General features: G+C 34.8%; 1 protein-coding gene and 1 pseudogene across 1 annotated transcript; both read right to left on the reverse strand.

Annotated features, from left to right (window-relative positions):
* Positions 1-283: 283 nt before the first annotated feature.
* LOC134256126 (bifunctional 3'-5' exonuclease/ATP-dependent helicase WRN-like) lies at positions 284-4,297 on the reverse strand (annotated as a pseudogene).
* A 7,389-nt stretch (positions 4,298-11,686) lies between these two features.
* Positions 11,687-14,155, reverse strand: LOC134256128 (zinc finger protein 862-like). The gene is made up of 5 exons (XM_062738735.1): positions 13,430-14,155; positions 13,080-13,306; positions 12,764-12,885; positions 12,352-12,475; positions 11,687-12,254 (listed from the first exon to the last, which is right to left on the reverse strand). Exons 1-5 carry the CDS (start codon positions 14,153-14,155, stop codon positions 11,687-11,689), a joined length of 1,767 nt encoding a protein of 588 aa, XP_062594719.1.
* Between the last annotated feature and the right edge of the window lie 12,975 nt (positions 14,156-27,130).

Below are 27,130 nucleotides of genomic sequence, written 5' to 3' on the forward strand. Positions count from 1 at the left end.
TTTGAAGAGTATATTATAAGCACTGTAAGTGAAGCTTTGAAACTATACTTGTTTGTTTGAGGTTAAACCTTTTTAGGGTTAATAGGTTGTGTACGTGTCCTGAACAAAGGTCACTGAGCATGCATATGCATGCATGTGTGTGTGCTTGGAATAATTATAATGACCTTATACTCTAGTATGGCCATAACTTCTACATGTTGTGATCAATATTTAATATGTACTGTATTAAAACTGAGTAGTAAATTAATTTTATTCATATTTTCTGACAACAGCAAGAGTTGGCAAAACATGAGTTTTACTGAACCATCTTTCCATTAAATCAAATACCAACACATTCCTCACATAAGCACTGGTTTCTACAATACGAACAGCATTTACAGTCGCTTATGTTACCATCTTTTTTGGAATCGAAACACAGACAGAAGACTGTTCCTTTAGCAAGAGTCATCATTTTTACAGTATTTAATGATGTCATCTTTGATGCCAGGAAGATTGGTCCCTATGTCGCGATTTCCATAATATGAAGTCGCCCTTGAGGGTTGTCCCTGGCGACCAGCCCTCCCAATCTCTTGCAGATACTGGGAAGCATTCCGAGGAGGGCATGAATGAATGACATGGGACACATTTTTTGGATCAAAGCCCATACCAGCAATGGAAGTTGTTAACACCAGTCTAATTCTAGGATCTTCCTTCTTCAGTTCTTCTATAGTTTTGTTGATGACATAGTCATCCTGCCCTGAACATATAGCACTGTATATTGCTTTATCAACGTTACTTGTTTGAAATAAGCAATTTAAGTACATTAACCCTTCACTCATATAGTGCACAGGTATGAAAAGCAAAGTGACGGGGGAAATCATTCTTTTGTTTAAAGAGTTGGTTACAAATTTTATGAACAATTGTCTCATATTCCGACATGACATCATCACCAGACACTTTCTTGTACTTCACCAGAAAGATGTTTGGCCTATCTGGTGTCTCCTCTGTCACTTTATAATTCTCAAGGCCTAACTGTTTAGGTGTTGTCCTCTTCTGTTCAATCGGCAAGGTTCCACTCAATCCTATTAGTGGTACATCTGGAAAAAAAATGCCTTAATTCCACTGAGCTTCTTGAAGGCTGTTCTGAATTCTCCCCTGTAAAAACAATAATCAAAATAATTAAGAAACTTATTCTTATTTCTAACCCTTGATAGGATTCAATAATTTCAAATATTAAAGACAATTGTTCATTAAATTTTCTGCTTGTTAAGTGGATGTTCCTAAAAAAATATACCAGAGAATCTATGAATTTAATAAGTATAATAAATGAAATGTTCAACTGCTCCAAACTGAACTTTTGCGGGGCCACCAGGCTATCTGCCCAACTTTGCACCAGCTAAAAAATGTTACCTGGGGAGGGAATTGAACCCTCGTACAAAAGTCTGTTTGGAGACAAAATTTCAGAATTGTCAAGTCATTCACTTTAGATATGGTTTATCCTTCCTTTAGATGAAAATAGATTGAATTAATTTCCCACTGAACTGCACATACCCTCTATCAAAGCCCTATGTCAGATAAACATTGATGCCTCAAAGTAAGTTACTGACCTAAATGTTTAGTCTACAGGTCTATAATACAGTTATTGTCCGTTTCAGTGGTCAATATTCATGAATTTTAGGCTGGTGTATGCTAGATTGAAGGAATGCAAGGCAATTAAACACCCAAAATTGAACTTATAATTTCTACATAATAAAGCTTGTGAACACTTCATACATAATATCCATTTGGTATCATGTCAACCATGGAATTTCTACAAAGATTGTGAAGGATATAACTTCAAAACTGTGCCCAAGACAATCTCATTGTTTGCAAATTTAATTTAGATTTAACGAGGCCCAATCTACCGGTAGTTTCAAATTATAAAAACGGAATGGTAAAAAATTTAATTCTTGGCAATATATTTGTATTTATTATGCTAAGAAAAATTAGAATGAAATTTTGTTTCCTTGCCTTTATTGTAGTCAGATGGGACCATTTTCAAAATATGGACCATTTTTTGTGTTTTATACACAATTACATAATAAAACTCCCCGATTAACAAAGGAATTGACAAATTAGTAAAAAAATAGATGATGAAATATTTTCTTTATATACTCACCGTCAATGGAAACGCAACACCCTAATTTTAGGATGAAAATTATATACAGGTTATAACTATGTATCAAAAAAAGTTAGGACATCTTTTACTTTGCCAAATCAGTAATTTAACGGTTGAATGAATTTCTTTCCATTACCGGAAGTTGCTTTTTAGCCCTTTTAACAGAATTCAAAATTTTCCATTTTTAATAAAATTTTAACAATATTTTGGGTTTCCAAGGTTTTGAAACTGTTAATCATAAGTATTGTACTAAAAGGCCGGGAAAAAATCCTTCTTTCTTTACCGGATGTGCTGCCTATATTTCCTCAAAATGACTGATAGCAAGAAGGGGGGGATGTTTTATGAGTTATGTGTTACCTTCAAAAGTTTAATGATAACATCAAAAATGAATATATTTAGGTAAAAAGTTAATTTACATAAAAATAATGCTCCATTTAAACATTAAATGTTATTTTTAGACCTTAGAAAGAAACAAATACCCGTTAAATCTTATAACATCCCCCCTTCCGACCATTTAATGAAAACGTACTAGTCCGCCATATACAACAAATGCAGCCCGATTTCTACCATGCATTAAGTTTATTAATGTCTTAAACTAAGCGAAATCAATATTCTTGGGCATTTTTAAATACATTTTTTTCAGATATTGGGGTCGAATTTTCTCTAACCTGGCGTAGTGTAGCAACTTTTTGACTTCCGGTCAAGAAACTGCCATTTATGCTATTGAAACACATGAACCTGATGGGTCGTTATATAGTGTATATTTGCATCTGTAGCTCTTTTTTTTCTTTATTTTGAGAATTTCTAGCATTAGCAATGAAAATCAGTCATTTTGAGGAAATATAGGCATCACATCTGTTAAAGAAAGAAGGATTTTTTCCCGGCCTTTTAGTACAATACTTATGATTAACAGTTTCAAAACCTTGGAAACCCAAAATATTGTTAAAATTTTATTAAAAATGGAAAATTTTGAATTCTATTAAGAGGGCTAAAAAGCAATTTTCGGTAATGGAAAGAAATTCATTCAACCGTTAAATAACTGATTTGGCAAAGTAAAAGATGTCCTAACTTTTTTGGTACATAGTTATAACCTGTATATAATTTTCATCCTAAAATTAGGGTGTTGCGTTTCCATTGACGGTGAGTATATCTTGAAATTTCATTCTTCTTTTAAATAATAAAAATTGAAGGTACCCTTTATTGCAGTGAAAAGGGGGCATATCAAAACACAAAAATAGGACTTAATTTGTCCAACTATAGGTATTTTATAAGTTGCAAGTAGGTTTACATAACACCAACAAACCATTGTGATACTGTATTTAAGTTTCTGAAAATTAAATCATTCTTTCATTATGAAATAATTTTCTCTCCATGCTTTATTTTTTTCTTAAAACACAACATTGTTTTACTCGGAAAAAAAGGGGGGGGGGGGGGTAAGGTGACAAAACTAAGAATTTACCGATATCATGTTATATATAGATTCGAGAAATAAAATATTTTTGGGAAGCATTTAATTGATTCGTAGACTAATATAGATCTATTATGTTGTCTGTCACTTTGGGAATTGAATGTCTTTTTTTGTGGGGCCAAACTGTCTGTCTTTCTGGGTCTGTTCATTTCCCCCTTATATTCCTTTTATTAGATATATTATGTTGTCTGTCACTTTGGGAATGTATTTTATTGTGGGGCCAAACTGTCTGTTTCTGGGTCTACTCATTTTCCCCTTATATTCCTTTTATTAGATCTATTATGTTGTCTGTCACTTTGGGAATTAAATGTCTTTTATTGTGGGGCCAAAGTGTCTGTCTTTCTGGGTCTACTCATTTTCCCCTTATATTTCCTTTGTTAAATCTAATTTTTCCAATTATTTTGTCTGTCACTGTTAGAATTTAATGTCTTTTTTTGCCATACTGTCCGTCCTTCTGGGTCTATTCATTTTGGGTTAAAATCTGTTTTCATTATGTCTGTTTTTGTTGGGATTTTTATCTACTAGCTTTCTGAGCATATAAATACACAAGTTACTCAAAGTTGTTCTTGTAAAACATATGTTAAACAATTACAATCAACATAAAAATAAATCATCAGATTACTTTAAATGAACACACACAGAAATAAATTCTTAATTATCTCGAATTATATACAAGATATGTACCTCTTCATTACTAAATAATTACATTCCACCTTCTGAAAAAAACTTGTCCACTTTTGAAAGAAGATAAAAAGGAAAATGATACCAATACCGAAGATCATCATAATTATGATACTTGTCACTAATATCTTCACAAGAGGCCCATGGGCCACATCGCTCACCTGAGCACTGTGGCTGGGAAAAAGTAGAAATTCGTTTATCATTGAATAGTTTATATCCAAAAGTAGTCCGCCACCCTACCCCGGGGGTCATGATTTGAACAAACTTGAATCTACACTACCTGAGGATGCTTCCATATAAATATGATCAATTATGGCTTAGTTATTCTTGAGAAGATTTTTAAAGAATTTTCCAATATATTTCTATGTAAAACTTTGGTTGGCCATTGTGGCCCCGCCCTTACCCCGGGGGTCATGATTTGAACAAATTTGAATCTACACTACCTGAGGATGCTTCCATATAAATAATGTAAAGTTTGGTCATTTCAAGTTTCCGTATTTTATTTGTATTTAAATTACAAATTATTATTGCATATTAATTTAATCCTACAAATGATTCACAATTTGAGTATTTTAACGGTATGTATTGTATATTTATAACGTGATGTTCTAAAATTGGATCCACAACTTTTCTTGTCTTCGTATGCAAAGTGAAAGTAGAACGAGTATATGTAATACATGCATATATCCTTTCGTATTTAATGATGTCCTTGTTGAAATAATTGCATAAATGTTGTAAAAAGAGTATGATCTACTAGATGTTTTGATTAAATTACGTTTTTCACTAGTATTTTACCTGTATTATGCAGACACGTGTTGTAAGCTGCAGAGAGTCTATTTTTCTATTTACATGGCGGCGCAATGCATTATGGGTGAATTTTCGTTTACTTCTTGATCCGCGCATCTGATATTTATGCGCTGACAGATTTTTTCCATTAACTAGAAAAATGAGCTTTAAGGTAATTAATAATTATGTTTTATGATACATCAATGAATTAAGAGTTTTTATTTATTAATATTTTATACTTGTTAAAGTAATTTTTAATAGACGGGAACTATTTTCCGTTGTATTTTCCTATTGAACTCCGTTGCTTTCCAACGGATTCCCTTGTGTTTTGGAACGGGACCGTTTCCCGAGGGTATATAAGTGAGCTACCGTTGTATAACGGGGACTCCGGATTTTTTGGGGTTTACGATAGGATGTAGGTGAAATTTTAATAACTTTGGGGAAAATTTCTTAATTTTTTAACTCAGTAAATTGGAGAAGTAATATTTTAGCATTTATTTATTAGAGTCGCTTCAGAAATTAATGATGTCTTAGGGAAGCTTAATATTTTGGGGAGTTTTAGGGTTAGGACGTCTGCAGCCACTTTAATTCTTTTATTGTGTTTTCTTGATTGAATTTTGTAAGTGTTTGAATTTTATTTAATTTGTTTGTTAAGAGATTAAATCAAAATAAACCATCATCTCAAGATATTTGAATCTTATTTTAATTATTTATGGAGTCCATCATTTCATTTAAAATCAATTGGTTTAAAAAGATCAGAATGTTGTCGGGGGTTAAAAGTAACATTTATTGAGAGCCATCCAGTTACTTATATTTACGGTGTCAGATTTTTGAGCGCTAACACGTTACACATTTTTCTTGGTGTCAGAAGTGGGATCCACAATTTTTTAGGCGTGGATCCAGCGATGCGGACTTGCTACAAATGTTAAAATTTTGATTGCTCGGTAAACCAATTGATTTTAAATGAAAACTCCCATGTCAATAAAGAACACAACAAATCACAGACAAAAAGTATGCTCAACAAGAGTACCAACAAGGACTCAAACAGCGATGAGTCAAGTAGTGAGTCTGACTCTAATGAAAATGCAAGTTCTGTCTCTACAAACAAAATTTTCAAAGAAAAACAAATTTTCAGTAAAACTTCCTGCTTTCAAAGGAGACCCAGATGAAAGCTGGAAGGCCTATATCAATAGATTTGAGGCTGTAGCCTGTCACAACAGATGGACAGACAAACAAAATTTACAACAGTTCTTGCCTAGCTTACAAGGCACAACAGGCGAGTTTGTTTTTGAGGAGCTAAGTTCGGAAATTTTGACAAGCTACAGGAAACTGAGAAGGGAACTTGGGAATCGCTTTGGGGTTTATGAATCTCCTAAGACCTTTCAGACAAAATTCAGGAGAAGGGACCAAAGAAAAGGAGAATCTGCCCAGTCTTATGGAGCAGCATTAAAAAGCCTCTACACTAATAAGGCTTACCCAAATAGAGATCATGTTACACGACAAGAGGATCTAGTTTCACGGTTTCTACTAGGTCTCATGAAAGAGAAGGCTAGGATTTATGTTGAGCTAAACAAAGACCCCTCTACCATTGAGGAAGCTGTCAAGTTTGTTACTGAGTATAAGGAGACAACTAGGTACCTCAGAGCAGATGATGAAAATGACCGCTATCACAAAAGGAAACAAATACGACAAGTAGGTCAACAGATGAAACCAGCTAGCTCTCCAAAGGCCACAGACAAAAATCCTCGAATTTTTACCAAACCTAAAATTTATCCAAGAGAAACAGGATCTCAACAAAAACCAACTCCTGAACCGGGCAGTAAAGACAAAAAGAATCAGAAAAGTTCTGATTTCATAACAAGAGCAGAACTCAAGGACATCCTGAACAACGTTCTCTCCTCAAAATCTTCTTCAAACATAGAACAGCCCCGTAAACCGAAATACCCTCTGATATGTTACCGCTGTGGTGAGCAAGGGCATTCTGCGAGAAATTGTTCAAGCGAAAAGAAGATTCAGAATGGAAATGCTGAGAGTAGACTTAACCCTAGAGCCACTGAATTTAAATCGTCAAACTAGAAAGGGTCAGTTCTGAGGGCCAAGGGATGACCCAGGTGGATTTTAAAAATGGCCAAACATTTCAAAATTGTTGTATAAATGAGAAACGGAATACCTGCTTTGATTTGTCTGGAGGCACAGAGGCAGTAGAGGATAATTTGCAACAAATTAAGGGAGATCACTGCGACTTAGATGAAGATATATTTTATGATGCTGAGAGTATAGGTAGTGGGCCTTGTAAATCTCACGATCAGCGGAAACTTTGTGAAGTAGAGGAAAATAGGGTTGTTGGTTGTTTGGACACACTTGGAGACAGTTTGGTGGACTGTGATGTGGTGCCCGTTGTTAACCCTGATTGTGAAACTCAGACATTTGGTGAGTCTGACACTCAACTTACATCAAGTGAGATGCTTGATACAAATGCAGGTGAATTCCTTAATATGAGTTGTTGCACGCATATTGAAACTGACCGTTTTACTAGTGTTTTAAGGTATCCGATCCATATTAGCCTCAGATTCAATGAAATTGAATGCATAATAGATATGTATGGGCTAAATACTCAGTGTAGTTAGAAATCTTCAATCATTAATTTCTGCTTAGGTAATAAATTTTTTTAAAATTTCTTTTGGTAAATCCCTTTCTACTCTAAAATGCTTTAAAATAATATCAGGATATTTTACAAACAACTGATAGAAATTCTGGTCCTAATATGGGTCGGATACCTTAAGACAAATCAACAGCTGTCCAGGAGTATATATAAATGGATCTGTACAAGGAGTAGATTTGATATGGCGCCCACGTATCACATACCCTTGGACTCGATCCCTTACTACTGTTCCCTCTGTCACTTCCAAACAGATGAAGAGGTCAAGTTAAAAGATCACATCAAAAATTATAGCAGACATCAGGAGGCCAAGGACAATTTGATACGCCTAGGGAGACAGCCAGGAGCTGACGAGACCTACTTATAACATAACAAAGATGGAATCATTCCGAAGGAAGATCAACATTTTGAGAGATTGGGGAAGGAAGAATCGAGGAAAGTGTGGCTAAACAGATTGAAAGGCTCTGGAAGGACTGTTGCTACTCCTCAGCCGGTGACTCATCAAAGCCCCATTGTCATGGATATTCCACCAGCACCGCCATCCACAGTAACATGTAATACACAAAGCCAGGTGAACAGCAGCGTCTTCCAACGGCTTCAACCTACCCCTACATTTCCAGACTTACTGCAGCTAGATGATGTGAACCCAGAACTCTTCACTTTTCTGAGCGAACCTATTGAGCAGACAATTGCCACACCAATCTGCCTGCCCCAGGAGAGAGTTGAGGCAGCAACGGTTGTCACTGCACCAGCTACAACTACTACAGAAGAACCAGCACGTGGAAGACTAGCACCAAGGAAGTCGATGGAAAAGCAAAGATCACGGAGTAGGAGCAGCAGTGGGTCAAGTGAGGAAGATACAGATAGTACAAGAAAGAGAGCGAAGACAGGCGAAAGAGAGAGATCGAGGGAAAGATCACGTTCAAGGTCACAGACCCGCCTCCTCTACGATATTGTCGGGCACCTTTTTAACGTTCCGAGGACCCTACAAAACATACATCATGAGATGCAGACACAGACAGACATCTTGAAGGGAATAAGGGATCAGAACGCCACCAATAATCAACAAACAGTCAGGAGTACAGACAGGAGTGAACCTAATCGACCTACAAGGAATGACTGGGCGCATAAACCTACAAGAAGATCCAGGTCACCAGTAAGACAAAGGAACAACGGTTACCATTATCAAAGATACCAGGCCCCCTTTAATAGGAGGAAATAAGGAAATTGTTAGGATTAAATTGAATTTATATTGTAAATGTTTTGTTAGGATTAAATTGAATTTATATTGTTAATGTTTTGCATAATCTAAGGATGAAAATGTACATTTGGGTTAACTGTTTTGGTAAATGTGGGTTAGAGGTGGATTTTTGTTTATACAGACATGACTGTATATCTTAAAAATGTTAAATAGGGTATAACATATATCTATAAGATATCGTTGATGTGAATCTGATGTATATAACAGAAAGCTTTGTCAGTGAATTGATGATTAGTTTACATGTTGATAACTTGTTATGAATGTTATTTTTTTTTTTTTATTAATATTCACAATCTCATCAACTGTACATATTTTTCATTTTATACTTGCAATGGCACTGTCATAGTATTTGATTATTATTCATGAGGACATGAATCTTTTTAACGGAGGGGTAATGTAAAGTTTGGTAATGACAAGTTTCCATATTTTATTTGTATTTAGATTACAAATCTTGGCATATTAATTTAATCCTATAAATGATACTCAATTTGAGTATTTTAACCGTATGTATTGTTTATTTATAACGTGATGTTCTAAAATTGGATTCACAACTTTACATGTCTTCGTATGCAAAGTGAAAGTAGAACGAGTATATGTAATACATGCGTATCCTTTCGTATTTAATGATGTCCTTGTTGAAATAATTGCATAAATGTTGTAAAAAGAGTATGATCTACTAGATGTTTTGATTAAATTACGTTTTTCACTAGTATTTTACCTGTATTATGCAGACACGTGTTGTAAGCTGCAGAGAGTCTATTTTTCTATTTACATGGCGGCGCAATCCATTATGGGTGAATTTTCGTTTACTTCTTGATCCGCGCATCTGATATTTATGCGCTGACAGATTTTACAATTAATTAGAAAAATGAGCTCTAAGGTAATTAATTATGTTTTATGAGACATTAATGAATTAGAGTTTTTATTTATTTATATTTTATACTTGTTAAAGTAATTTTTAATAGACGGGAACTATTTTCCGTTGTATTTTCCTACTGAACTCCGTTGCTTTCCAACGGATTCCGTTGTGTTTTGGAACGGGACCGTTTCCCGAGGGTATACAAACGAGCTACCGTTGTATAACGGGGACTCCGGATTTTTTGAGGTTCAAGATAGGATGTAAATTATAAGATAGGATAGGTGAAATTTTAATAACTTTGGGGAAAATTTCTTAATTTTTTAACTCAGTGAATTGAAGAAGTAATATTTTAGCATTTATTTATTAGAGTCGCTTCAGAAATTAATTATGACTTAGGGAGCTTAATATTTGGGGGAGTATTAGTGTAAGGACGTCTGCAGCCACTTTAATTCTTTGTGTTTTCTTGATTGAATTTTGTAAGTGTTTGAATTTTATTTAATTTGTTTGTTAAGAGATTAAGTCAAAATAAACCATCATCTCAAGATATTTGATTCTTATTTTAATCATTTACGGAGTACATCATTTCATTTAAAATCAATTGCTTTAAAGGGATCAGAAAGTTGTCGGGGGTCAAAAGTAACATTTATTGAGAGCCATCCAGTTACTTGTATTTACGGTGTCAGATTTTAGAGCACTAACACGTTCCAATATGATCAATTATGGCTTAGTTATTCTCGAGAAGATTTTTAAAGAAATTTCCTATCTATTTCTATGTAAAACTTGGTTGGTCATTTTGGCCCAGCCCTACCCCCGGGGGTCATGATTTGAACAAATTTGAATGTACATTACCTGAGGATGCTTCCATATAAATATGATCAATTATGGCTTTGCTATTCTTAAAAAAAGATTTTTAAAGAATTTTCCGATATATTTCTATGTTAAACTTTGGTCGGCCATTTTGACCCAGCCCTCCCCCCGGGGGTCATGATTTGGAAAAACTTGAATCTACACTACCTGAGGATGCTTCCATATAAATATGATCAATTATGGCTTAGTTATTCTCGAGAAGATTTTTAAAGAATTTTCCTATATATATCTATGTAAAACTTTGGTTGGCCATTGTGGCCCCGCCCTACCCCCGGGGGTCATGATTTGAACAAACTTGAATCTACACTACCTGAAAATGTTTCCCCATAAGTTTCATCTTTCCTAGCAAAGTGGTTCTTGAGAAAAAGATTTTAAAAAGATACCACCAAATTTTCATTAATTCCCAATTACCTCCCCTTGAATGAGGGTGTGGCCCTTCATTTGAACAAACTTGAATTACCTTCACCCAAGGATGCTTTATGGCAAGTTTGGTTGAAATTGGATCAGCGGTTCTTGAGAAGACGAAAATGTGAAAAGTTTACAACAACGACGAAAGACAGAAAAGCTCACTTGAGCCTTTGGCTACACAAGTAGACTACATTACAGTGGCGTAGCTAGCGAATTATAAACAGTATTCAGAAAGGCAAGGGGTCTGGGGGCCGCCTTTAGGTCTCCAGCGGGTCCAGGGCAGGGCCCTGATGGGGGCCCAGGGGGCGAAGCCCCCTTGAAGCTCATGCATTTTAAGGGTTTTGTACATTGGAAAACTACCTTAAAATAGTTCAATTTTTACAATTGTAGTTCTACTGCAGGGTTTTAAACTAACTTTAAACTTTTGCTAGCCATGTGGGCTACTGGACTTTGCCATTCCAGGGGCCCACATCAAAATTTGGTCGCCCACACTTTTTCAAAAAAATAAAAGTACAAAACACAGTTTATTTTTGTCTTTAGAAGGTTTTAATCATTTAAATTTAATTTATATATTCATATTCCATTTCAATTTCCCTCAAATTTTCAAAAACTTCATTTTCAGAAATGTCATCACTTAGATCATCTTCTGAATCATTCTCTTTATCTGCGTCTCTGACTTCAGATTCCTCTTCTTCACTTGCATCAATGTTTTCTTCTTCATCTGCTTCATGGTTTTCTTCTTCTTCTACTATGTGCATGGAATTATCCTCCTCAACATGATTTACAGCTGTGACACCATCACAGTTTTCAGTCTCTGTGTTCTTCTTCCTTTCAAATTGAGGGCGCCTTTGCCTCATTGAACTGCTGTTCCAAGAATGTATTGCTGGCTTTGGGTCATAGTCCAAGATGTTTTTAGAGTGGAGCTTAATAGAGAGAGCATGATTAAGTGTGTTTTGGTTGAGTCTAGATCTTAAATTTGTTTTGAGGCATTTCAATTGGGAAAACCCTCTTTCTGCTTCTGCAGAACTTGGTGAAAGAGTGAAAATGAGATCAATAACTGAAAGGATATTGGTAAACTTGTTCTCATATTTTCTCTGTATAAGGACCCAGTCGCTTCCAAGAAGATCGCTAAAAATACAATTAAAAAAAATTAACAAGTTTCTCAAAGATTTTATTGGTAAGTAATTAGCTGCACTCAACACTTTATTGTTGTTGATATATTTACCTCTTGTGTATTTCCTTTTTAATCATTGTCCATTCAATTTCAGCTTCAGGAACATTCACCCCAGCCTCTGTGAGAACAGGATCAAAGTGCTCAAGTAGAATTTGCAACTCCTTATCCCCAAAGTCTGCAATTATTTTAAATTATTTTAGTTATTGTATTTCAGCCTTAGTAAATAATTTTATTTTTTACAATTTTTACAAGCTCTAAATATACTTTCAAAGATTTTCTAGAACACAATTTCTTAACTGAAGTAGCAGAAAAAAACACACAAAATGATTCAAAATTAGAAGTGAACCTGAAATAAAAATCAATTGGAATTAAAGCAGGAAATTAAAGGTAATAAACTTGAATCTGGAACTAGAAATAACCATCAATTCAAACTTGAAAGTTCACAAAGGAACAGACTATAAACCTCTGAGATCTTCCCATTCCTGTGGCCATGCTTTTAAATCAGCTATGCGTGTTGCATTAACAACAGGCATTGTTGAAGATGGGGCAAAATCTGAAAATCTTTTCTGTAGAGCAGACTCTATGCTTTCAATGAAAGTAGTTTTTATTTGATTGAAGTGTTAAAAGCCAGTGTTACACAACTTAGTGCCTTCATACTGGTCATATTGCTTTCTGAGATTAGGTCCATCACTAAAATGCATTAGCACCAAACATCTGACTTTGATATTATGAAATATTAAATGTCTGTAAACACTGGAAAACTAAAAAAGAAAACAAACCATGTTTTGCTCTTCCTAACAGCTCCAAGTGCACTTTCCAGGGAATCATGCTGACATGATATTAATGCAGTCCTGTCCTGGAGGTTCAGTGATAGATGACGCAAAGGTGCAAGGACATCCAGCAGAAAGAGCAAAAATCCAACAATAACTTTTGACTTCAAGAGTTTCAAGAAACCTTTTGACTTTGCTTTAGCATCAGATGAAACCCTTTCTCTTGTCTCCAATAACTTCAAATAGAAAAGATAAATAGGAAAATAAATCAATTTTGACTTTTATGAAAATAAAAAAATTCATTCAAAAATTAAATTTAAAAAAATACATTCAACACATTTAGAGAGTTAAAAACTTACCTGTTCCATATGGGTTATAATAAATTTGTAAGACGTAATCACATGGAGGATGGCTGTGACTTGATGACCAATCCATCTTGTTCCTCCGACTCTAGTTGGAATTAACAGCTTTTCATCCTGAGACTTTGTAGCTTCATATGTTTTCTGCAGAACTGCTCTATTCAGAGCGCTGTTGTGATAAAAATAATACAACCCTGCCAATAAAATGTTCACTCTCTCGTATGTCTTTACTTTTTTAGTTACATCCTTCAAGCTTAACTCTAGTCGATGAGCCATACAGTGGATAGTAACAATTGATGGACAGTCTTTTTCAAGGATAGCTCTAACACCAGATTTGCATCCTGTCATCACACTGGCTCCGTCACAACTCAAACCAACTAGCTTATTTGATATCTGACTCCAGTCCATCTTCAGATTACTGACAACTGTCTCTTGTAAACCATGAACAATATTTTCTCCAGTTGCTTTATTTGCCGAATGAACACCAATGAAATCTACTGTCACAATACCTGCTCTGCATCCTCTAATGAACCACATCTCCTGCTCCTTCACAGCTGAATCAGTTGACCCATCTCCAATTACAGATAAAAATTTAGTGTCTTTGATCTGATTAGCTATTTTCTGAAATTCAACATCAGCAATAGACTGAATAAAAACTTTGGCCGAGTTAATGTTTCTATATGTTCTGCCTAAATCAAATCCTCTCATACCATCTAAGTCACACATCCATGTAAAATCACTCAAAGGTCTGTTGTTTTTTTATTAGTGCATGACAATTACGGAACATTTTTTCCAACTTTTCGAAGTTCTCTTTGTTTAGTGTAGAGATAATCTTCCCAGATTCAGACTCGTCTACAGGCTTGCTCTTACCCTCATTGACTTGAACAGCATATTTATGTTGTAAAGAATTTTCATGTTTAGTAACACTATCTAATTTGTAGGAGGTACAACCTGTAACGAACAGGCGGGATCCAGTAGTACATGTTGGTATTTGTTTGCAGTAGGTGCATATCATACCCTTTTCCGAGTCAACTAACCATTCTCTATTTATCGTCCATGCAGTTAAAAACTTTCGTTGCCTTTTAGTTTTGTCATAATTGTCATGATAGTCTTTTCTTTCTAACTTTGTTTTCTTCGGTTGACTGACGACATCTATAAACCGCCACATGTTTACAATTGTCAAAATGAGTTAGACGCTTGCAGAGTAATGTTTCTCGGTTTCAAAAACTAAACGCTTTACTGATAACGATCTAAAAAGTCATGATCATAAAGACGCGATTTTATTTTGGTAAAGACAAGCGTTTTCATGATCAAAAGTACGACTTATCGTAATGAAAATAGAAAACATTCGGGACAAAACTGGAAATTGTTTAATCGCCATGTGGGCTACTAAGATTGCATTTTAAAATCGCCCACACCGACTTTTAGTCGCAAATGGCGAGTGGGCGAGTGTTAATTTCAAACCCTGTACTACTATACTAAATATTATACTTGCCGAGTTTTGACAATACTTACAACTCCCCAAATTTCCTTTTTCTAAAAGCATTTCTTGTTTTCATGAAATAAGTCAATAAATTTTCAGTGAAAATCTTGTAATATGTTTAGGGCTCCGAACAAAACCTTGACTTTGTGAGGATGCTTTAACTGATATTTTCACAATAATTTTTCGATTACAAGAACATGTTCGCTTTTTCGTAAAGTTGGCTAATTTTTCGAACTTTTTTCTCATTATTTGTAGCAACTTTTTACGAGGGGTGATAAAAAAATTCGCAAATTATCTCTATATCTACAAATCCACAATTCAGATTAGAATGAAATTCGGTACACACATAGCCATACACAAGGTATATAAATAGCATATGCTGAATTAAGTTTCTCTCCTTGTTTGTGACGTCACAATGTGAAAATGACGTCACTATTTAGGTCACTTGTGACGAAAAATGGTTGTGTCAGTCGAACTCGTTCACCAAACGACTGTACAATTTATTGTAATATCTTAGAAATCCCTCTACAGTATCATATAATAATTTGTACACAGTTTATTGAGATAAATGAGTTCCTATAAATTCAATTCATGATTGGATTAATCGTTTTAGTGAAGGAAGGCTGATGGTTAAAAATGATACTTGTCATCTTGCCCAGTGAAAGCAAGTTTGAAAAGATATGTATTTTTAATTAAGCAATTTGCTATCAAAGACCTCCAATTAGCACTTTGAAAAATAGTTGAATATTTGAACAATGATATAAGTATTAAATACCTAAGATATCGTTTACTTTAGATTTTAAACATATTAGATATGATAAAAAGGATGCACCCATTCTCTATCCACCTTGAATAAAGGTCTCTCCTGAGACAGAAGATGTGTGTTTTAATGGTCGCCATGCTTATTTTTGGAAAGGATGTTATTATCCACCCATTCTGTTGCAGAGATATGACCATTTCTGACAAATTAACTGTTCTTGTCATAAAAATTAACTCACATGGAAAGAAATATAAAACTCGGAAAAATCTTTTAGCTTTTGTGACAGAACGCTACGGAGGGGGTCACGTGACCGCCAATATCACGTGATTCGCGCATGCGCAGAACGGTGGTTGATGTGCATTAAAATCGGGGAGGATTAATTTAAAATATAATCAATATTAAAACCAAATATTGTTTCTTGTATGGAACTTTTTGATCATCCCTCGTAATTAAAATTAACTGACGAAAGAGAATTTATTTTGGACAGCAGGGAAACCTTGGAAAAATTTGAACAAAAAAATTCAATGTAGTTGCAATAAAAATTATTTCTCAATTAACCATGTTTTTTTTAATCATTTTTAAAACGCGAAATGAAATTCTATATACAGGTATATCAACACAAAAACTTGAGATTCTATTTACAGTTATATCAACACAAAAACTTGAATATTCTCCATGTGTTAGATGTTAAAAATCAACTGATTTGAAATAACATGTAAAATACTAGTACAACGCAGTTACCTTTGGTTTAAAGAGAGTATTAGGGGAATTAGCTAGTAAATAACATACATTTAGTTTGGTATTACATGTATTTGCTTTCGCTTGAATTCACACAATTATGAAATTCGTCCTCGAAATTTTAAAAAAAAATTTAACTATATGTACACTGTATCAAAAATCTTAGGTAGAAGTTGAATATATTCATTTAATATATTTAGCAGGTAAGGATTAAAAATATCTTTTAATATATCTTATTTTTTTGAATTTACGACATTTTTTTCTTTATCATTTTTTATTTTTGGTGAAAAATTTGTGTATTCATTTGCGTTTTTGCGTAAAGGGCGCTACACCACTCAGGGTTCTCCATGATTTGAAATTTTACTGTGTTGCAGAGTTTACGCGAATCATTAAAATTTTGCGGTATTTTCGCGATCAAATTCGCGATTGAATCACTATTCGTTATAATTACAAAAGAATACAGCACAGTTTTTTTTAAATCACTAATTCGTTACACAAATGGTATGGTTGTACATATTAATAAAAGTAAAAAACATGTTCTGAAAAGCAATGGCAATTCTGGTCAATACAGTCTAACTATTTACTATTTTTGAAAGTCCATTTGCCATGATTTTTTTTTTTCAGTTTTCTTGATCGAATTACCGAATTAAAAAAAAAAACTTCAGAATACTTTTGAGAGTTCTTGTAAATTAATTTAAAACAACTTATTTACATCAATTGATTTCGATACGATGTTTAACTTTCAGTGCCAACATAATTCTATAGAGCCGTGTCTCTATAGAACCAGAAGTCTCTGTCGAGACTGTAGCTCTACTGGTTTATACTTAAAACAAAGGAAGAGAAAAGTAGCAGTTGTGACTTGAGACTTCAAAACAGGAATCAATAGAAAAATGATCCTTGACACTCAATAAAATAAAAACTGACGCACAGAATTATGTATCTTAGTGTAGTCTACTTGTGTGCCAAGTTATATTAAAATCGGACCAAAACTAAAGGAGGAGTAGCATTTGAAAGAATTTCACAGAAATTTCTATTTCAAGTAACCTCGGCAACACTGTTCATCGAAAACATAAACCGATGCACAGAATTATGTATCTTAGTGTAGTCTACTTGTGTGCCACATTATATTGAAATCAGAACAAAACTGGTGGACGAGTAGTATTTAAAATAAAATTTCACAGAAATTTCTATTTGTAGTAACCATGGCAACACCGTTCTTCGAAATCAAAATCCGATGCACAGAATTATGTATCTTAGTGTAGTCTACTTGTGTGCCACATTATATTGAAATCAGAACAAAACTGGTGGACGAGTAGTATTTAAAATAAAATTTCACAGAAATTTCTATTATTAATAACCATGGCAACACCGTTCATCGAAATCAAAAACCGATGCACAGAATTATGTATCTTAGTGTAATCTACTTGTGTGCCAAGTTATATTGAAATCGGACCAAAACTGTAAGAGGAGTAGCATTTTGAAAGAAGTTCACAGAAATTTCTATTTTTAGTAACCATGGCAACACCGTTCATCGAAATCAAAAACCGATGCACAGAATTATGTATCTTAGTGTAGTCTACTTGTGTGCCAAGTTATATTGAAATCGGACCAAAACTGTAAGAGGAGTAGCATTTTGAAAGAAGTTCACAGAAATTTCTATTTTTAGCAACCATGGCAACACCGTTCATCCAAATCAAAAACCGATGCACAGAATTATGTATCTTAGTGTAGTCTACTTGTGTGCCAAGTTATATTGAAATCGGACCAAAACTGTAAGAGGAGTAGCATTTTGAAAGAAGTTCACAGAAATTTCTATTTTTAGTAACCATGGCAACACCGTTCATCGAAATCAAAAACCGATGCACAGAATTATGTATCTTAGTGTAGTCTACTTGTGTGCCAAGTTATATTGAAATCGGACCAAAACTGTATGAGGAGTAGCATTTTGAAAGAAGTTCACAGAAATTTCTATTTTTAGTAACCATGGCAACACCGTTCATCGAAATCAAAAACCGATGCACAGAATTATGTATCTTAGTGTAGTCTACTTGTGTGCCAAGTTATATTGAAATCGGACCAAAACTGTAAGAGGAGTAGCATTTTGAAAGAAGTTCACAGAAATTTCTATTTTTAGTAACCATGGCAACACCGTTCATCGAAATCAAAAACCGATGCACTATTTTATGTATCTTAGTGTAGTCTACTTGTGTGCCAAGTTATATTGAAATCGGACCAAAACTGTATGAGGAGTAGCATTTTGAAAGAAGTTCACAGAAATTTCTATTTTTAGTAACCATGGCAACACCGTTCATCGAAATCAAAAACCGATGCACAGAATTATGTATCTTAGTGTAGTCTACTTGTGTGCCAAGTTATATTGAAATCGGACCAAAACTGTAAGAGGAGTAGCATTTTGAAAGAAGTTCACAGAAATTTCTATTTTTACTAACCATGGCAACACCGTTCATCGAAATCAAAAACCGATGCACAGAATTATGTATCTTAGTGTAGTCTACTTGTGTGCCAAGTTATATTGAAATCGGACCAAAACTGTATGAGGAGTAGCATTTTGAAAGAAGTTCACAGAAATTTCTATTTTTAGTAACCATGGCAACACCGTTCATCGAAATCAAAAACCGATGCACAGAATTATGTATCTTAGTGTAGTCTACTTGTGTGCCAAGTTATATTGAAAAATCGGACCAAAACTGTAAGAGGAGTAGCATTTTGAAAGAAGTTCACAGAAATTTCTATTTTTAGTAACCATGGCCACACCGTTCATCGAAATCAAAAACCGATGCACAGAATTATGTATCTTAGTGTAGTCTACTTGTGTGCCAAGTTATATTGAAATCGGATCAAAACTGTATGAGGAGTAGCATTTTGAAAGAAGTTCACAGAAATTTCTATTTTTAGTAACCAATGCAACACCGTTCATCGAAATCAAAAACCGATGCACAGAATTATGTATCTTAGTGTAGTCTACTTGTGTGCCAAGTTATATTGAAATCGGACCAAAACTGTAAGAGGAGTAGCATTTTGAAAGAAGTTCACAGAAATTTCTATTTTTAGTAACCATGGCAACACCGTTCATCGAAATCAAAAACCGATGCACAGAATTATGTATCTTAGTGTAGTCTACTTGTGTGCCAAGTTATATTGAAATCGGACCAAAATTGTAAGAGGAGTAGCATTTTGAAAGAAGTTCACAGAAATTTCTATTTTTAGTAACCATGGCAACAACGTTCATCGAAATCAAAAACCGATGCACAGAATTATGTATCTTAGTGTAGTCTACTTGTGTGCCAAGTTATATTGAAATCGGACCAAAACTGTAAGGGGAGTAGCATTTTGAAAGAAGTTCACAGAAATTTCTATTTTTAGTAACCATGGCCACACCGTTCATCGAAATCAAAAACCGATGCACAGAATTATGTATCTTAGTGTAGTCTACTTGTGTGCCAAGTTATATTGAAATCGGATCAAAACTGTATGAGGAGTAGCATTTTGAAAGAAGTTCACAGAAATTTCTATTTTTAGTAACCATGGCAACACCGTTCATCGAAATCAAAAACCGATGCACAGAATTATGTATCTTAGTGTAGTCTACTTGTGTGCCAAGTTATATTGAAATCGGACCAAAACTGTAAGAGGAGCAGCATTTTGAAAGAAGTTCACAGAAATTTCTATTTTTAGTAACCATGGCAACAACGTTCATCGAAATCAAAAACCGATGCACAGAATTATGTATCTTAGTGTAGTCTACTTGTGTGCCAAGTTATATTGAAATCGGACCAAAACTGTAAGAGGAGTAGCATTTTGAAAGAAGTTCACAGAAATTTCTATTTTTAGTAACCATGGCAACACCGTTCATCGAAATCAAAAACCGATGCACAGAATTATGTATCTTAGTGTAGTCTACTTGTGTGCCAAGTTATATTGAAATCGGACCAAAATTGTAAGAGGAGTAGCATTTTGAAAGAAGTTCACAGAAATTTCTATTTTTAGTAACCATGGCAACAACGTTCATCGAAATCAAAAACCGATGCACAGAATTATGTATCTTAGTGTAGTCTACTTGTGTGCCAAGTTATATTGAAATCGGACCAAAACTGTAAGAGGAGTAGCATTTTGAAAGAAGTTCACAGAAATTTCTATTTTTAGTAACCATGGCAACACCGTTCATCGAAATCAAAAACCGATGCACAGAATTATGTATCTTAGTGTAGTCTACTTGTGTGCCAAGTTATATTGAAATCGGACCAAAATTGTAAGAGGAGTAGCATGTTGAAAGAAGTTCACAGAAATTTCTATTTTTAGTAACCATGGCAACACCGTTCATCGAAATCAAAAACCGATGCACAGAATTATGTATCTTAGTGTAGTCTACTTGTGTGCCAAGTTATATTGAAATCGGACCAAAACTCTAATAGGAGTAGCATTTTGAAAAATTGTTTACAGACAGACAGACAGACAGACAGACAGACGGACGGACGACGGACGCATTACTATCGCATAAGCTCTTCTGGTCTCTGACCAGTAGAGCTAAAAAAGAAACATTTAGATATTTAAAAAACAATAATAAATACGCTGTATTTTAAATTCAAATACCAATTAACCGTTACTAGAAGTGTGAAAACAAATTGTTTGTCGTTGTTCCTTCATGCGTAAACTCCGGCGAGGGTCAAGGAGATAATTGATTAATAGCCAGGTGAAGCCCTAATTAAGTGCTAATTAAGTGCTCTAACAGTTAGATTTGTTTGACTAAAGTTTCAGTGAAAGAGAATTGATATGTTTGGATTTTCTGATTATCACAGGTCTTTCTGTGTCGGCAAAATTTTTACCGTGTCGCACGCATTAAATTTAAACCGTTACTGTGTCGGAGAAAATTTTACTGTGTAGGGACCCTGGCCACTGCATTAAGATACATAATTCTGTGTATCGGTTTTTGATTTGGATGAACGGTGTTACTAAAAATAGAAATTTCTGTGGAATTCTTACAAATTGCTTCTACCCCTGCAGTTTTGGTCTGATTTCAATATAACTTGGCACACAAGTAGACTACACTAATGTACATAATTCTGTGTATCGGTTTTCGATTTCAGTGAACAGTATTGCCGTTGTTACTAAAAATAGAAATTTCTGTGAAATGCGTTCAAAATGTTACGTCTCCTACATTTTTGGTCTGATTTCAATATAATTTGGCACACAAGTAGACTACACTAAGATACATAATTCTATGTTTTGGTTTTTGATTTTGATGACCGATGTTGCCGTGGTTACTGAAAATAGAAATTTCTGTGATTTTTTTTTTCAAAGTGCTACTTCTCCTACAGTTTTGGTCTGATTTCAATATAACTTGGCACACAAGTAGACTAAACTAAGGTACATAATTCTGTATCGGTTTTTGATTCGGATGAACGGTGTTGCAGTGGTTACTAAAAATAGAAATTTCTTTGAAATTCGTTCAAAACTGCTACGTCTCCTACAGTTTTGGTCTGATTTCAATATTATTTGGCACACAAGTAGACTACCTAAGATACATAATTCTATGTTTTGGTTATTGATTTTGATGACCGATGTTGCCGTGGTTACTAAAAATAGAAATTTCTGTGAATTTTTTTTTCAAAGTGCTACGTCTCCTACAGTTTTGGTCTGATTTCAATATAACTTGGCACACAAGTAGGCTACACTATGATACACAATTCTGCATATCGGTTTTTGACTTCGATGAACATTATTGCCTTGGTTACTAAAAATAGAAATTTCTGTTAAATACTCTCAAAATGCTACTCCAAATACAGTTTCAGTCTGATTATAATATAATATGGCATGCAAGTAGACTACACTATGAACATAAAGAGACTTAATCAATGATCATCATTCTATTTATATTATATTGCTATTGTTAAGTTTCAATTCTCGACTCCTTAACTACTTTTCTCTTCCTTTGTTATAAGTACAAACCACTAGAGCTTCTGTCTAGACAGAGATTTCTGGTTTTATTTGTATTTGCCTCTATCTGATTTTGTCGAAAAATTAAAAAGCTTCTTGCCAGATGTTTTCTGTTTTAGAAAAGTCTTACTGAATCTCAGTTGGACTTGTATTGCCTTCATAATTTCCATTTCATCCTTCAGTCTTGACATACCCCCGCTTGAAAAATGGAAGGGTATGTCCGTCTGTTACGCTTTGGGGTACCCATCTCTTATCCGCAATCCCTCTGTTACCACTGAATGAAATTTGATGAGACTTTCACAGAATCTTTATTACATATTATTATTGTGACCCCCTATTTTACTTTTTGATCCGACACATATTTTGGGTTTCCAATAGCAAACCATGGACACTGCATTTGTATTCATATGGGAGACTGGGGCTATCATTTATGGAGCTCATTGCTCACAGTACGTCTAGTTTACCTGGGTTTCACTTTGCCAGAAGCCATCAAAACTTATTTCGTTTGTTAAATCCTCTACTTTCTTCAGTAATTCTCACTCCAATCGTTCCAGTTCTTGGTGTCTCTGTTGTTGTGCTTTTAGACTTTTTCATTAATAATTTGTATCCGCTCTTTGAATTTATTGCGTATTTCTCTACATTCTTTTTTATAGACTCTTGCATTAGTTTGTCCTTTTCCTCTTTGGAAATAGTTGAAAGCCACTAGGAGATTTTATTGTACAAATACAACAAAAATGCTTCATCGGTTAGAACTGACGCATTTGGGCTGCATGATATTTAAAGATCCAGCTGACCAAAGATGAATTCTGGCATTTTATTGAACTTTAATTTAAAACTGATCTCGTTTGTGGTCAAAAGTTATCTGATGGATTCCAATACTTACCACCTGGTGAGTGTTCTTGTACCATTCGCTGTAGCAACTGCTTAATAAACAGGTTTTGAAGTAATGGCAGAACAAGTTTACCTATTTTGTCAGCTTTTTAAGCAATTTAGATACATGTACCATGTCATCTAAGTTTACAACTGTGTCAAAAGGAGTCTTTCCCCCTATCATGAATTTCAACACCGCATCAGGTTTGGCAGCTGCATCATCAAGAAAATTTACCAAGGTAACCGTATGGAAGTGTCATTCATTTCTAGGATGTGACCTGATGACTAAATCATCCGCCACAAAGGTGCAGTAATGAATTTAGAAATTAAAGCCAAAGGTTCTGTTCCTGCAAAAAAAGAAAAACAGATCCTCTTTGCTGTCCAAAAGGATAACTTTACGTAAGTCATTGGAGGTACACATGTACAATGGACATGATACAAAAAGTTGTAGATATCGTCCTTGTGATAAAAAAAAACTGCCTGTTCTTCTAGGAGTATCATATTGAACCCACTGTGTTTAAATCTTTGTATCAGTTATTTTTTTCTTTCTTACTATTCAGGTACATTTTCCAATTAATGAAAACTCCACTTTTTCGTTTTCTCCGCAAGCAAATGCTTAACCAGCCCATAAAAAGTCTTTTATCATGATCTGTCTACATTACTTAGATGATCGTAGTTGTCTATTATATTTGGAAGTCATTCTATATTCATCCAGCAATTTGATAAAGTTGAAGCTCAGTTGAAGCTCGATCAGACATGGTAGATAATAAATCATCCACCACATTAAACTCCCTCCTTTCAGCAAGCAAATGACAATGATCTGATACCGGTATATCATTTAGGATATTTTTCGGAGTTTTCAAGACACAATTCTCACTTTTATTCCGTTTCTCTAAACCAAGCAATTATGGATTCTGGTTAATATCATCTGTCAAAAGGTAAGATTGATTTCTTAGTTTGTTTAATATCCAAGAGAAGAGAAGAACGCATTTTCACTATATGATCAATAGAGCCTTGTCCTAACAACAGAACCCCTGACCCTGGGGCAGGTGAGTTTGGGAAAGTTATAAACAGAGAATGATATGAACTTTACTCAAGGTTATTTGAGCAAGATCAAGGTCAATATTACAAAAGGTGTAAAATTCGTGTATTTACTTTTTGTTCTCATATAAAAAATATTTCAGGGTGATACTTTCTCAAAGATTACTTATAACATGATAGTATCCTAATGGCTTCGGTACTTCGGACGATTCTCTAGTGAAAAAATATTGTTAATAGATAGTATAGATACCTCACAAACATTACTTATGACGAGAGGATTTGTCCTTGAAACTACTAGTATTACGTTTTGCCATCAATGCACATTGCCTAAATCCTAGAAAAATAATTTTTAATTAGGTATTTGGGGTATTTTGCTTGTTAGTTTGATTGCATCCCTTCGAGACAATTACTAGGCAATGAGCATTGAGGAATCCTTTTGTGCCATCACCTACTAAAATACGGGACCTCGGTTTATACAATTTAATAGGAAGGACCGATCTCCACGTCGCACAGTAGATTTGAACCCGCGACGTAAGGATCAGAGTTCCTTACTCTGCGACTCTAAAGCAAACGCTTTAACAACTGCGCCACGAAAGCGACATGATAAATTTGGAGATAACCCTTTAATGAAGTAATTTATCTTCGGAAAGAGACACCTATCTCATTTCTCACTCTTTATTAATTAGGACAACGATTATAATGACCATTTTTTAGAATACGTATTGGATATATGCCGAATACAGTTCTGTATGAAAAAATATCCGACAGTTTGAGGCCCGTCAGGGATGAAAAAATATCAGACAGTTTGAGGCCCGTTAGGGCCTCAAACTGTCTGATATTTTTTCATACAGAACTGTATTCGGCATATATCGTACTTAAAACATTGCTCTCTACATTTCTTTCCATTTACCTGAGACAGTCTGATATTAAAACAAAAGTATTTATGGCCATTGAATCATTCCTGAATGAAAACTACTCACTGATACTAGACCCTTTAGTTTCATTTGTTGATTTACCTGAGACAGTCCGATATTATAAGAATAGAATTTAGACTTGAATGAAAACTACTCACTAATTCTCTGACTGAGAGTGTTAGGAATCAGCTATTTTGTATTGGATAGTTGGAGTGAACAGATCAGTTTAAAATGGAGAGTGGAGATGAAATATTCTTGACACAGAACAAATTTAGACATGAAAGCAATGGATCAGATTATGATACCGATAATCTCGTAAGTGATATTCTAGGGATGGAGAAGGAAAAATACTAGTACTGCTGTGAACTTCGATTTAAACTTTGAAAACCCACCAAAAAATATCGATGATGCAACTATGCAGGGAAATTCTCGGTTTGCAGACCCGCTTTCAGAGACTGACATGAACAATCTTATCAAAAGTGCCGTTCCTCAGAATACCTAGAGGAAATCCAGATGGGCTGTAAATATTTTCACAGAATGGGCAAAAACAAGAAGTATTCAGGAACCTATTTTGTCTATGGACAATATCACCCTAAATCAAAGCCTATGTGGCTTCATCACGGAAGTTAGAAACAAAGCCGGGGAACATTACCGCCCAATTTGCCCCAAACACTCTCTATGAGATTATAACATCAATTCAACACTATCTACGTCAGAATGGCAAAGTCAGTTTTCTCGATGATAATGAATTCCGAAAAAAAGAGACAAGTCCTAGATGCACGGATGAAAGAAGTGGCTAAAACAGGCTTAGGGAGTTCCCGCAGGAAAGCAGAAATCATTAGTGTCGACCAAGAGAATATGTTGTGGGAGAAAGGTTTACTTGGCTCCGATACGCCAACCAAATTACTGGATACATTAGTATTTTCTTTCGGATTAAATTCTGCGTTACGGGCAGGCCAAGAACATCGGAACTTGCGCCGAGGGACCAGGTCACAGCTGGAAGTGAAGGAAGACAGCGATGGGCCCGTTATTTATTGTACACAGAGGATGTGTCCAAAACCAATTCCGGGGGGTTAAACTCAAGGAAGCTGGATCCTAAGTGTGTGCGTGTGCATGAAGATTTTGAAAATCCTGAGAAATGTGTCGTTAATTTGTACATAAAATATGTGTCATTGTGTCCAGAAAGTGGGAAAACGGATGCCTTTCATTTAAGGCCTAAAAAATATCCGACCGATGCATTATGGTTTGATGATGTTCCTGTTGGAATTCACCCTCTTCAAATACAGTTGCGCGTCTTTGCAAATCTGCAGGATTTACTGGCCACTTTACCAACCATTCTCTCCGTGCCACGGCTGCCACACGTCTCTATTCGGCAGGAATTGACGAACAGCTGATCTCGGAAAAAACTGGCCATCGCTCACTGGCACTTCGTGGATATACGAGAACATCGGATGATCAACTTAAAGCCGTTGATAGTATTCTGAAATCGAAGAATATGAAACCTTCATCTTCTACATCTACATTTCCTTCTGATGTGGTGTCTACTTCTTCGTGTAATGCTATGTCTACTTCTTTTTGTGATGTTGTGTCTACTTCCAAGGGAAACTCGACTGGGAGAAGTGTACATGTGAAGGCTGCAGAAAAGTGCGTTACAATTACATTAATTTCTAATTACAGTCAAAACTGTTATTCTGTTTCAATGAAAGAAAGTTTTCATTTTCCTTTTGTCATGCATAATTATTCACAATTTCAAAATATCCATTGTGTACATATAACATATTAAAGTTTACTGTTTGTTAAATAATTGCATTTTTTCTTTTGTTCTGTAGCAGTCTGATTTTGAAGAATATCAGTACTGAAACAGTCTGATATTACAATTCATATCAATATCGGACTGCCACAGATAAACTTTTAAACTGCAAGAACAAAAGAATGATGTC

Source organism: Saccostrea cucullata, unplaced genomic scaffold (genome assembly GCF_032062105.1).
Source record: "Saccostrea cucullata isolate Sc308-1 unplaced genomic scaffold, CSIRO_AGI_Scuc_v1 ctg141, whole genome shotgun sequence".
In the NCBI taxonomy this organism is placed as follows: domain Eukaryota; kingdom Metazoa; phylum Mollusca; class Bivalvia; order Ostreida; family Ostreidae; genus Saccostrea; species Saccostrea cuccullata.

Bases quoted from the DNA above. Each gene is read 5' to 3' on its own strand.
- LOC134256128 (XM_062738735.1), bottom strand. From the start codon at position 14,155: ATGTGTGACTTAGATGGTATGAGAGGATTTGATTTAGGCAGAACATAT. The intron at 12,476-12,763 runs GTTTATAGTCTG...AAATAATTGCAG, and splicing joins GGAATGGGAAGATCTCAGAG to ACTTTGGGGATAAGGAGTTG. The intron at 12,255-12,351 runs GTAAATATATCA...TTGTATTTTTAG, and splicing joins AAAAAGGAAATACACAAGAG to CGATCTTCTTGGAAGCGACT.